The 13,475-nt window shown below is 46.1% G+C and overlaps 1 protein-coding gene across 1 annotated transcript in view; it reads left to right on the forward strand.

Annotated features, from left to right (window-relative positions):
- Positions 1-13,154, forward strand: part of cldn15a (claudin 15a) — a 19,000-nt gene extending 5,846 nt beyond the window's left edge. The window contains exons 2-5 of the mRNA XM_020511639.2: positions 8,714-8,878; positions 9,860-9,941; positions 10,539-10,646; positions 11,248-13,154. Coding sequence (XP_020367228.1) covers positions 8,714-8,878; positions 9,860-9,941; positions 10,539-10,646; positions 11,248-11,359 — 467 coding nt within the window. The 3' untranslated portion in view covers positions 11,360-13,154. The remainder of the gene's footprint in view (positions 1-8,713; positions 8,879-9,859; positions 9,942-10,538; positions 10,647-11,247) is intronic.
- The last annotated feature ends 321 nt before the right edge of the window (positions 13,155-13,475 follow it).

The raw sequence follows: 13,475 nt of genomic DNA on the forward strand, positions 1-13,475 counted from the left end.
TGATCCTGCTTGGCCTGCTGTGTTTATCCAGCTCTACACCTTGTTATCGCAGATTCTCCAGCATCGGCAGTTCCTACTATCCATGATGAAAACCGTTTTAAAGAAACACTGAGGGTTGCAAAGACACAGAATCTATTCCTTGGGGAGCAAGTGTTGCTGGGTTGTCCAAAGATTTGTTAATATGCATTCAGTTGAAGCCTTTAAAGAGCTTTGACATGAATAGCTTTCGAAAACAAGGATAGAAGATAGACAAAAAATATCGTCCTGCCGCCCAGTGTCATATGACATAAGAACGTAGCAATAGGAGTAGGCCATTCAACCCCACAAGCCTGTTTTCTTTCCTTTATTAATTCATGGGATGAGGTCATCGCTGGCTAGGCTATCATTTGTTGCCCATCCCTAATTGCCCAGAGGGCAGTTAAGAGTCAACCACATTGCTGTGGGTCTGGAGTCACATGTAGGCCAGACCGTGTAAGGATGGCAGTTTCCTTCCCTAAAGGATGTTAGTGAACCGGATGGGTTTTTCCCAACAATCGACACTGGATTCATGGTCATCATTAGACTCTTAATTCCTGTTATTTTTTTGAATTCAAATTCTACCATGGTGAAATTCAAACTCAGATCCCTGGAACATTATCTAGGTCTCTGGATTAACAGTCCAGCGATAATTACCACTAGGCCATCGCACCCCCCTGTTCTGCCATTCAGTGAGATCATGGCTAACCTGTGGCCTAACTCCAGGGAGAGACAGGTTGCCTTTTAGTGAGTGTGCAAGTTTATTTTGGAGAGATTCAGATGAATCAGAGAGAATTAAGAGCCTGTAACATCAGCTGTGCAGTTTAACAGCCTCCAAAACATTCAGGGCAGAAGAAAAGAAGCCCCAAATGGCTTATATATTAGTAAGTCTGTCCCATTTAGCACAAAGATAGTGCCGCGATGGAAGTATTTCTCAATGTGAAGGCAGAACTTTGTCTCCATGAGGATTGTGTGGTGGTTGGACATGGACAGATGCATCTGCATCTGGCATATTGATAAGGGTGAGGTCAAGTATGTTTTTCCGTCTTGTTGGTTCCCTCACCTTCTGCCGCAGATCCAGTTTAGCAGCTATGTCTTTTAGGGCCTGAACAGTTTGATCAATAGGACTGTTGCCAAGCCACTCTTGGTGGTGGACATTGAAATCTCACACTGGGAGTACATTTTGTCCCCTGGCCGCTCTTTCTGTTTCCTCCCAGGGTTGTTGAACATGGAGCAGTACTGATTCATCAATTGAGGGATGACGGTATGTGATAACCGACAGGAGGCTTCCTTACCCATGTTTAAGCTAAAGTCATGAGACTTCATGGGGTTGGGTGTCAATGGTGAAAGCTCTCAGGGCAACTCCCTCCTGACTGAATACCACCACCTCTCCAAGTGAGACAGGACATTTCCACGAATGGTGATGGTGGTGTCTGGGACGTTGTCTATAAGGTGCGTTTCCTTGAGTATGACGTGTCAGACCTGTTGCTTGACTCGTCTGCAAGACAGCTCTCCCATTTCTGCAGATGTCAATTCGAAGAGCTTTATAAGCTGAGAGAGGGCTGGGTTTGCTATTGCCATTTCCAGTGTATAGACTGTCTGCAAGATGCATTACGGCAATATTTCAAACCTACTTCAACAGAAGGACAAGGGCAGCAGATATACGGGGACATCACCTCCTATAAGTTACCCTCCGAGCCACTCACCATCCTGACTTGGAAATATATCGCCAATCCTCAGTGTCGCAAGTAGAAATCCCGGAATTCCCCCCCTACCAGCGCTATAATAAACAAACTGTAACAGGTCAAGAAGGGCAGAGTCCTTCTGAAGGGCAGTGAAGGATCCCATGTAGATGCCAGTAAGGCTCAGATCGGAAGATTGAGTTGAACAACGTGTTCTTGATGGCCAACCATGGGCTGGATCACCGCTCATCTCTGCACCTTGTTGTCTCGGATTCTCCAGCATCTGCAGTTCCTACTAGCTCAGATCACAGTCCGTGTTTTATCAGCTCCATGTGAACTGTAATCAGGCTTAATGTGTGAACTTTGAAGTTGGCTTGAGATAACCAAGAGATCAGATTACAAAAGACACCCTTCCGATACGAACCCAGCATCCAAGTTGAACGAGTTCTGTATTTCGGCACTTTTTTTTTGCCAATTTACGTCTGCCTCAACAGCTGTCACCCTTTTATGCAGCATGAAAAACCCTCCGTCGCAGAGTAAACTGTTGCTGTGAGGGAACTCAAAAGTCCCTGAGCTGGTTATAGCCCAGTACGAGACGGCAACGATTCCAGTCTGAATTAATAATTCAACTCTACAGAATTAAACCTTTTTGCTTCCTCATACAATTCCTCAATAGCTCCACAACAGCTTTTCATTCATTCATGCATTGTTCAGCATTCCTAATATTCCTAATCGGAATGGCAGACGGATGTTAATTTGGATAATGTGAAGTTTTGCATTTTGGTAAAACAAACAAGGGCAGGACTTCTACAATTAAGAGTAGGACCTTGGGTAATGTTGTAGAAAAGAGGGACCTAAGGGTTCAGTTACATAATTCTTTGAGGTTTTGTCACATGGAGGAAGAGCGGTTAAGAAGGCGCTTAGCACGCTTGTCTTCATTGCTTAGTCCTTTGAGTATAGGAGTTGGGAAGTCATGTAGAGGTTGTACAAAACGATGAGGCTTCTTCTGGAGTACTGTGTCCAGTTCTGGTCTCCCTGTTATAGGAAGGATATTATTAAGCTGGAGGGGATTCAGATGAGATTCACTCGGATGCTGCCGGGTATCGAGTGTTTGAGTTATAAGGAGAGGCTGGATAAGCTGGGACTTTTTTCACTGGAGCATAGGAGGTTGAGGGGTGAACCTTATAGAGGTTTATAAAATCAGGAAGAGTACAGATAAGGTGAATGGTAGGTGTCTTTTCCCTTTGGTGGGGGATTTTAAGACCATGGGGCATATTTTTAAGCTGAGAGAAGAAAGATTTAAAAAGGACATGAGGGGCAACATTTTTACACCGAGGGTGGTTTGTATGTGGAATGAACTTCCAGAGAGAAAGTGGTGGACGTGGATACATTTACAATGTTTAAAAGACATTTGGATAAGTACATGAATAAGAAATGTTTGGAGGATTATGGGCCAAGCACAAGCAGGACTGGTTTAGTTTGGGCTAATGGCCGGCATAGACTGAAGGGGTTGTTTCTGTACTGTATGACTCTATGACTTTATTAATGAGTAACTAAACTGCTAATTTCCTCTGTAATTGCTTATATATAGTGCAATAAAGTGCTAACATGGTTCCTGGCTTCCATATTCAGGCAATCTTTGCCATGAGGCACTCACTCCAAGCATACAGCTTATAACTAATTCAATAAAGACACAGTTCAAGCCAGACTGTTATACTGAGAACTCGTAATGTGGTGTCAGGGACTAAGGTTGAATACTGAAGAGCTTTGTAGATGCACAGCTGCTAAAAGAGGAACACAGGAATGTTCAGAACTGCTGGAAGCTGTGAAGGAAAAGAAGGAAGAAACAGGTCCGAGTTGAACTACTGGGTAAAATCCAATGGCTGCAGATGTTTTTCTCCTGATACCCTGTTTCAATGAACAAGAATTTGTCCACTTGCAATAGCAAAACTATGAGGTTACAACAGATTTAATTAACAAACCACACTAGTTACGAATAGTTACACATTTATCATTGTTGGGGTCGAACTGTTTGCATCTGACCCTAAATCTCTCTGAGAAAGAGAAAATCAGAGCACAAAAATTTTGAAAGGCATGATTTGAACCACAAGAGAACAAAATTTCTGAATGGTATGTGCCTAATATTAGAGCCCAAAGTGAAAAAGGGTACATTGATCAATACGTGACTGCATTAACACAGCTCACAGAATCCTGTGAATGTGTGCTACTAAAAGATAATGTCATTAATGATCTCATTAGGCATGAGAGATCCCATTGTGAGAACATGTCTGCTGAGAGAGGAGAAACTTACTCTCAGGAAAGCAATTGATGTGCTGAATTGAGGCTGAAAATCAGCAGATAGAGAAATTCATCGCTGAGCAGACCAAGCCTTGCACTGAGCTGGTAGATACTCCAGGCCAAAAGGGTAGAAAGATCACAGAGAAAGGGCAGGGTTCAAATACTGCATCCTATAATGGAAAAGAAGGCATGTCAGGCATGGAGAATGCAGTGCCCTCTCTACTAAAAATTGAATCGCTTTGTGTATAAGTGCTTGGCTGGGAGCAAATACAGCAAGCAGTGAAAAGGATGAGCTGGAAGTTCTACTAAATCACTCTGGTGATAGATAGATCATACAATCAGGTTGATAGTTGATAATTGGTTTATGATTGTTAACTGCAGAATGAGAACATCAAGTTAATATAAAGTGTAAGATAAAGACAGATAAATATTGGTGAGTCTTGCAACACCATGGCCTTCACAGAGCCGTGTGAAGTGGCTCAACACAGCAAAATAAAAGTCTTACCAAGGACTACTCTATCTCTCATTGGAGAGAGGCAAATGGTGATGGTTTAACCTGAGGTTCTCTCTTAGAGAAAGTCTACAACTTGGACTGGTAATTCCCAATGTGCTAAAGGAGATTTGCAACTGATGAAACTGATGATGATATCATTCTGGGGACCTGGGTTCAAATTCTGCCATGGCAGATGGTGGAATTTGAATTTAATAAATATCTGGAATTAGGAATCTAATGATGACCATGAATCCATTGTCAATTGTCATAAAAACCTATCTGGTTCACTAATGTCCCTTAGGGAAGGAAACTGCCATCCTTACCTGGTCTGGCCTACATGTGACTCCAGACCCATAGTAATGTGGTTGACTGTGAACTGCCCTTTGGACAATTAGGGATGGGCAATAAATGCTGCCTAGCCAGTGATGCCCTCATCCCGTGAATGAATAAAACAAAACTCCCAGGACAGGACAGCACAGGGTTATATAAAGAGTACAACCTTCAGTCGCCTGAGCTCTTCGCTGTGGAATTCCCTCCCTGAGCCTCTCTGCACACCCCCAACACCCAGTCTCTCATTCTTCCTTTCGAATGCACTTTAAGCTTACCTCTCTGATGAAGTTTTGGTCCGTGTGCTCTCAGATATATTCATATACAGCCCTGGCATCAACTTAGTTTCGGTAATGTTCCAGTTGAAGTGCCCAGGGACGTGGTAGCTGCTTTATAAATGCAAGGCAGCATTGTTGCTTTCATGGCTAATCCCTGACGTTGGTGGTGGTGATCAGCAACAGGTTTCACATCAAATTAAAATTGACTGTCTTACAACCAGTCACTGATATGAGCATCAAACTATCATGCACTGTCATAAAATTTGTTCCTATTATGCAGTAAAGCTCAGTACCTCTTTACAAAGTATCAGAGCATGCTGCAATGTTCAAATGTAAGACATGTAAGAAATAGGAGTGGGCAATTCAGTCCATTGAGCCTGCTCTGCTTCACATGACCATGGAGATCTTTGGTTTCAGTGTCATCTACCCACTCTCTACATCCCAAAGATCTCTCAGCATTGACCCTGTTAAACTCCTTCAGAATCTTGTAGCTCTCAGTGAGAACACCTCCTGTTCTTCTCAACCCCCAAACGGGCTGCATGGTGGCTTAGTGGTTAGCACTGCTGCTTCACAGCACCAGGGATCTGGGTTCAATCCCACCCTCAGGTGACTGTCTGTGTGGAGTTTGCATGTTCTTCCTGTGTCTGCATGGTTTCCTCCCACAGTCCAAAGATGTGCAGGTTAGGGTGGAATAGCCATGCTAAATTGCCTATAGTGTGCAGGCTAGGTGATAGTTGGATCCTGGAAATCAATGTGATCATTTGATTGGATGCTGGGCATCTGTGTAATGATTTGATTGGGCACTAGGTATCTGGTGTTTATAGATTCATAGAATCCTTACAGTGTGGAAAGAGGCCCTTCAGCCCAACAAGTCCACACTGACGCTCAGAGCATCCCACCCAGACCCATCCCCCTATAACACACCTAAACTACACATCCCTGAACACTATGGGCAATTTAGCATGGCCAATCCACCTAGCTTGCACATCTTTGGACTGTGGGAGGAAACTAGAGCACCCACATTCACTGGTGGGACGTGGGTATTGCTGGCAGGCCCAATAATTATTGCCTGTCACTAGTTGCCCTTGAGAAGGTGGTGGTGAGCTGCCTTCTTGAACCGCTGCTGGCCACATGCTGTAGGTTGACCCACAATGCCATTAGGGAGAGAATCCCAGAATTTTGACCCCGTGACACTAAAGGAACAGCAATATATTTCCAAGTCAGGATAGGGAGCGGCTCGGAGGGGGCCTTGCAGGGGTTGGTGTTCCCATGTATCTGCTGCTCTTGTCCTTCCAGATGGAAGTGGTCATGAGTTTGGAAGGTGCTGTCTGAGGATCTTTGGTGACTTTCTGCAGTGCGTCTTGTACATGGTACACTGCTGCTACTGAGCGTCGGTGGTGGAGGGAGTAGATGTTTGTGGATGTGGTGCCAATCAAGCGGGCTACTTTGTCCCTGGATTGTGTCAAGTTTCTTGAGTGTTGGAGCTGCATCCATCCAGGCAGGTGGAGAATATTCCATCACACTCCTGACTTGTGCCTTGTCGATATTGGATAGACTTTGGGGAGTCAGGAGTTGAATTACTTGCTGCAGTATTCCTAGCCTCTGACTTGCTCTTGTAGCCATAGTACTTATGTGACCTGGAAAATTCTCCACATTGTCAGGTAGATGCCAGTGTTGTAACTATACTGGAAGAGCATGGCTAAGGGAGTGGCAAGTTCTGGAGCACAAGTCTTCAGTACTATTGCTGGAATGTTGTCAGACCCTATACACTTTGCAGTACCTAGAGTATCTGATGTGTCGTGAATTGAATTGGTTGAAGACTGGTATCTATAATGTTGGGGACCACTGGAGGAGGCCGAGATGGCCTCGACACTCCTGGCTGAAGATTGCTTTGAATACTTCAGCCTTATCTTTTGCATTGATGTGCTGGGCTCTTCCATCATTGAGGATGAGGATATTTGTGGAGCCTCCTCCTCCAGTAAGTTGTTTAATTGTCCGCCGTTATTCACGACCGAATATGGCAGGGCTGCAGAGCTTAGATCTGATCTGTTTGTTGTAGGATTTCTTAGATCTGTCTATCAATTGCTGTTTATGCTGTTTGGCAAGTAGTCCTGATTGTTGGCTTCACCAGGTTGACACCTCATCTTCAGGTATGCCTGGTGCTGCTCCTGGCATGCCCTCCTGCACTCTCCATTGAACCCGGGTTGATCCCCTGGCCTGATGGTAATGGTTGAGTGGGGGATATGCTGGGCCATGAGGTTACAGATTGTGCTGGAGTACAATTCTGCTGCTGTTGATGGCCCACAGTGTCTTGTGCATGCTCAGTCTTGAGTTGTTAGATCTGTGCGAAGTCTGTCCCATTTAGCACGGTGATAGTGCCACACAACACGATGGAGGTTGTTCTCAATGTGAAGGCAGGACTTTGTCTCCACAAGGACTGTGCAGTAGTCAATCTTAACTGATACTGTCATGGACAGATGCATCTGCAACCGGCAGATTGGTAAGGATGTGGTCTAGTATGTTTTTCCCTCATTGGTTCCCTCACCAACTGCTGCAGATCCAGTTTAGCAGCTATATCTTTTAGGACCCGAACAGCTCGATCAGTAGTACTTCTGCTGAACCACTCTTGGTGGTGGACATTGAAATCCCCCAGCCAGAGTACATTCTGTGCCCTTGTCATCCTCAGTGCTTCCTCTAAGTGTTGCTCAATATTGAGGAATACTGATTCAACAGCTGAGGGAGGACGGTATGTGGTAAGCAGCTGGAGGTTTCCTTGCCCATGTTTAACCTGAAGCTATGAGACTTCATGGGGTTCAGAGACATTGTTAAGGACTCCCAGGGCAATTCCTTCCTGAAGGTGTACCACTATGTTGCCACCTCTGCTGGGTCTGTCCTACCGGTGAGACAGGACATGTCCAGGGATGGTGATGGTGGTGTCTGGGACATTGTCTGTAAGGTATGATTCTGTGAGTATGACTATGTCAGACTGTTGTTTGACTAGTCTGTGAGACAGCTCTCCCAATTTTGGCCCTAACCCCCAGATGTTAGTGAGGAAGACTTTGCAGGGTTGACAGGGCGTTAGCTGTTTTGGTGCCGAGGTCAATGCCAGGTGGTCTGTCGGCTTCAGTACTTTATTGAAAGTTTGTAGTGGTTGATACGAATGAGTAACTTTGCTAGGCCATTTTAGAGAGCGGTTAATTGTCAACTGTATGGTCTGGAGTCACGTGTAGGCCAGACCTGCTGAGCATGGTACATTTCCTTCCTTAAAGGACATTAGTGAAGCAGATGGACTTTTTCTGACAATCAATTTGTAATTCCAAATATTTTTTATTGAATTCAAATTCCACCATTTCCCATGGCAGGATTCGAACTTGTGTCCCCAGAAAATTAGATGATCTTCTGGATTAATAGTCTAGCGATAATACCGATAACAATAATTGATTGGTCACTGGGTATCTGTGTGATGGTTTGAGTGGATGCTGGATATTGATGTGGTGAATTGATTATTTCGCTGACTGTTAGAAAGCCCCCTTGGGATTGGCTTGTTGTTTCCATATTCTATTGCAATGTCACAAATTGACCACCGGATTCTCATTCTGACCTCTGTCTCCTGTCCTTAGATTATATCCGTGCTTCCCAGGCCTTGATGATCATATCTATCTTGATGGGATTTTTTGCTGGAATCACCAGTTTGTTTGGACTGAAGTGCACACTATTGGGTAACACGGAACCCACCGTGAAGGCAAAAGTTGCAACTGCTGGAGGGGTCCTGTTTATAATCGCTGGTGAGTGGGTGGGGAGCTGAGCCCCAGTGCACCGTATAAGGGGTGAGTGGGAAGGTCAGTGAGTGTGTGTGTGTGTAGTGGGGGAGATGACTGTGAGTCCAAGGGGTGTAAAATGGGAATTGTGGCTGTGGGGGTGGATGTGATATAGGCAGAGTGGGATTTCAGAGGGTGTGAATTAGTGGTGTGTGAGTTGGGTGTATAATTTGAGGGACTGTGCTTTGGGGGTATGTATTGGGGGGGGTTGAATTGCGGGGTTGTGAATTCAGAGACTATGAGCTGGGGAGGTATGAATTGAGTGGCTAAGGTTTGAGGGGGTGTGAGTGTGTGTGTTAGGAGGGTTTGAGTTGGGGGAGGGTGGGGGTTGGGAGGATTTGAGTTGGGGGTGGTATGAGTTGGGGGAGGGTGTGAGTTGAAGAGGGTTTGAGTTAGGGAGGGTGTAAATTGAGGGGATGTAAATTGGGAGGGTGACTTGGGAGCATGAGTTGGGAGGGGATTTGAGTTGAGGGGTTGAGTTAGGAGGTTGTGAGTTGGGGTTTGAATTGAAGGAGTTTGTGTTGAAGGGGTTTGCATTGGTACGGTGTGAGTTGGGGAGGTGTGAGTTGGGGAGGGTGTGAGTTGGGGAGGGTGTGAGTTGAGTGAGGTGTGAGTTGGGGAGGGTGTGAGTTGGGGCAGGTGTGAGTTGGAGTGGATGTGAATTGGGGATGGTGTGAGTGGGGGGGAAGCATGAGTGGGGGGAGGTGTGAGTTGGGGGAGGAAATTGGATCTGATTTAGGAGGATGTGAGTTGGGGGAGTGTGAAATGAGGGTGTAGGTCCCTGGGGTGAGTTTGCAAGGTCGATGATTGGGTAGTGTGTACTCTACTCGTTCTGCTTTCCTCAGCATTTTCTGTTTCTCAGTAGCGTGTTTGAGGATTGACGATAATGCATTTGACATTGGTGTGTTTGGTGTTGGAGAGTTTGATGATGGTATTTTTCTTCCACAGCCCTGTGCGCAATGGTCCCTGTTTCCTGGTATGCCTACAATGTCACTATACAGTTTTATGACCCAATCTACCCTGGCACCAAGTAAGTGACTGCCTTGTGATGAGTCAGCATTCTTCAGGCAGTTGACAGATTGGGTTATTGTCTGACAGTCAAACCTTCTCACGGCAACTAGCCCAAATTGTAAGGGGAGAAAGAAACCGTCTTTGAAGAATGGGTGGGCGACTGTTTGGGGGAACACCCTCTCAGTGCAGTAATCCCTCAGTGCTGTGCCTCTGAGTGGGTAACTCCGTCTCTACTGGGTGTCTCAGCAATGGGTTCAAGTGTGCCCCCACCACAGAGACTGCGAATCGACGAACATTTTGAGTGTCTGGAACTGAGATTTGAACCCTGGGAGTGGGAGTTTGGGGTTGGGCAGAGTCAGTATGACTCAGATGACCGAGTGGTTTTGGTTAATAGATAATCTGCATTCAGGCCCCCACCTCCTCCTAAATCATCAGTCTGCCTGGATCAGGAGTGGAGGTAATGACCACTCACAGGCCCATACATAGTGAGTCAGACAGGAGGGATAGGGTGGGGGTACCTTTGGCAAAGGTTTGGGAGTGAAGAGGTTTAGGGAAATCCAACAGATGCTCTGGGGTGTGCCGATTACCAATGTTGTCCCTCCCTATCTGATTCGAGGTATGAGCTCGGACCGGGTCTCTACATCGGCTGGGCCGGAGCATCTCTGGAGCTGATCGGTGGGATCTGCCTGTGCTTCTCATGTCAAACAGCTAAGGAGGTCAGAGGGTAAGTATCACAAGCGTCCCATCATGGGAGGGCATTAATGCTGCGACGGTGGGCCCTCTGCCACTCAGGTGACCCTGCACCTATCACGTGAATTACCCTATCCCCAGGTAACTGACCTCTCCGGCCTGGGATTGGCACTACCTCCCCCCTCCCTCTCTAGGGGGTGCACTACCCTTCGTTCATTGATCACCACTCACTGGCATTGCCTGAGTATTGACTCCCCGGGCACTGAGCCCCCTTTGCCAGGCACCAGACATCTTGCCCCTTGGACGCACTGACTCTCTGCCCCCCACCCCAACCCCAACCCCAACCCCAACAGCCCCCCATTTGGGCATGGAACGGTCTATGAATATTGAACAATAGGCATTGGATGCTATTTGGTAGAGGAAAAAAAAAGTCTACATCCTTCCATTTGGAAGTTGGGAACACTACCCCCTTTCACCCCTTTCTCATCATCGCTCCTCCGTACCCACTGGTCCCTTCTTGGCTCCACCCTGCTTCCCCACTTGCCCGGACAAGTGCCAGGAACAGTGGCACTCTCTGAGACCTCGCGTTGACAGGTGGCATGGTGGCATCGTTGTCATGTTTATTTTTCTTACAGTAGCTACACGTACACGTACAGGACAGGTAGATCCACACCAGGAGAAGCAGCCAAGAAATGGATCTCGGAGCCGGATAACGCCAGCAACTACGGGAAGAACGCTTATGTTTGAGGGCGTTCTTACCTTCAGCACCTTGACTCATCTGGTAAATGGGCACGGTCTACTGCGTTTCAGGCCAGTCCCTTTACTCTGTGGGGGATCACTGTGTCCTTTTCTCCCCTCGTACATGTGCATCCACTTCCACACCCCGCAAGTCAGGACTCGGTTAATTCTCTATCTCTCGCTTCTATTTGCTGAAAATCTGATCATTGTCGATGATGAAACCGGACCTTCTGTGCAACTGGTCGATATGGCATGAACCACGATCCGGTGCCTCTCTCTCTCCCGAAAGCTTCGCTGCGACTTGGGGCGGGATCTGGGGAGCACGAGGAGGAATCTTTACTGAACCTGAAAGAGACCGTTTAATCGATCGTGTCTGTGCCACTGCTCAGAGCAAATCTACACAGTGTCCTATCTTCTCCCCCGCGCGTTGTTCCTTTGCGATCTGAATGTTTCCATTTGGACTGCCGTCTCAGGCAGCATGTGGGAACAGGAGTAGGCCATTCCGCCCCTTGGGGCTGTCCCACCGACCATGGCCGATCAAGCATTTTTACCCACCGCATCCCCAAAATCCTCTTCGTAGAAGTCTATCAATCCCTACTTTAAATATAATCAAAGGCTACGCTTCTGCTGCCCTCTGTGATATTGCAAAGATTCACAACTCTCCGAGTAAAAGATTTCTCTCAACTCAGTCCTAAATAGCACTCCTGTTCATTTTTAAATGGTTCTAGACTCTCCAATCAGGGAGAACACCTCATCTGCGTCCACCTTTTCTATCTCTTGAAGTGTTTTGTAGCTTTCAATGAGATGGCTTGTCATTTTGCAAAAGCCAGCTTGTCCAATCTCTCTTCACAGGACAGTCCTGTGAAGGAGGCTCGTCAATCTTCGCTGCACTCCATCTACCTTTCTTAACATAAGGAGATCAAAACTATACACGATACTTCAGGTGCAATCTAACTAATCTCAGACTTCATGCTCCTAGAATCTAACACACTTACATTGTGTGGACATTACAATCGAAAACCACAATGGAACAGTAAAATGGTATGTCTGTCCAGTTGGGGCTGGTAAAACTGAAAACTATTGAAAGTCCTTATGCTTGCAAAGATGCTAATGGTCCACATTATGAATTTGACTGGAGGCACCTCAACCTAATTGCAACGTTGCTAATAGTCCCATCAGTTTCCTAAGGTGAACAAGGGATCCTTGGCCAAGAGGGTACAAACTTATTAACAAGTTGAAACCGACTCCTTAATGAGTCTATCATGTGACAAAACTATACAACTGAAGCAAGGTTTCACCTGTACTCTTGCACTCAAATCCTCTTGCAATAAAGGCTAACATTCCATCGGCCTTCCCAATAGATTTCTAAACTTGCATATTAGCCTTCAGTGATTTATCAACAAGGATACCCATGTCTCTTTGTATATCTCCATTTTCCATCCTCTCACATAATTCCACATTCTCATCCCCCTCCCAATCGTCTTTCATTCGCCATGCCCAACATAAATCTACCTCTGCCTTAAAAATACCCAATGACCCTTAACATCCACTGATGTATGAGGCACTTCCAAAATCTTGAAGAGAAAGAAGTTCCCTGCATCTCTGTCCTAACAAGCAACCCCACGCTTAAGTTTTAAATAATGGCTCCTAGTGCTGGACTCACCCCGGAGAGGAAACATCCTTATTGCCTTGTCATCTTCCCACTTTGGGCAGCACAGTAGCTAAATGATTAGCACTGTTGCCTCACCCATTAGGGACCCAGGTTCAATTCTACCCTTGGGTGCCTGTCTGTGTGAAGTTTGAATGTTTTGTGTGGGTCTCCTCTGGTTTCCTCCCAGAGTCCAAAGATGTACAGGTTAGGGTGGATTCACCATGCTAAATTGCCCATAGTGTCCAGGGATGTGCAGGTTAAGTGGATTAGCCATAGCATACCCAGAGTTACAAGGATGGATGGGAAGCTCTTTGGAGGATGGGTGAGGACTTGATGGGCTGAATGGCCTGCTTCCACACTATAGGCATTCTATGATGAGGACATTATACACGTCACAAATCACCCCATGATATGCAAGGCATGAGTTAATTCATTCCTGACCTTTGGTTTCCATGGTGAAGGATGTCTAGCATT

This window comes from Rhincodon typus, chromosome 45, assembly GCF_021869965.1.
Source record: "Rhincodon typus isolate 14 chromosome 45, sRhiTyp1.1, whole genome shotgun sequence".
Taxonomy (NCBI): Eukaryota; Metazoa; Chordata; class Chondrichthyes; order Orectolobiformes; family Rhincodontidae; genus Rhincodon; species Rhincodon typus.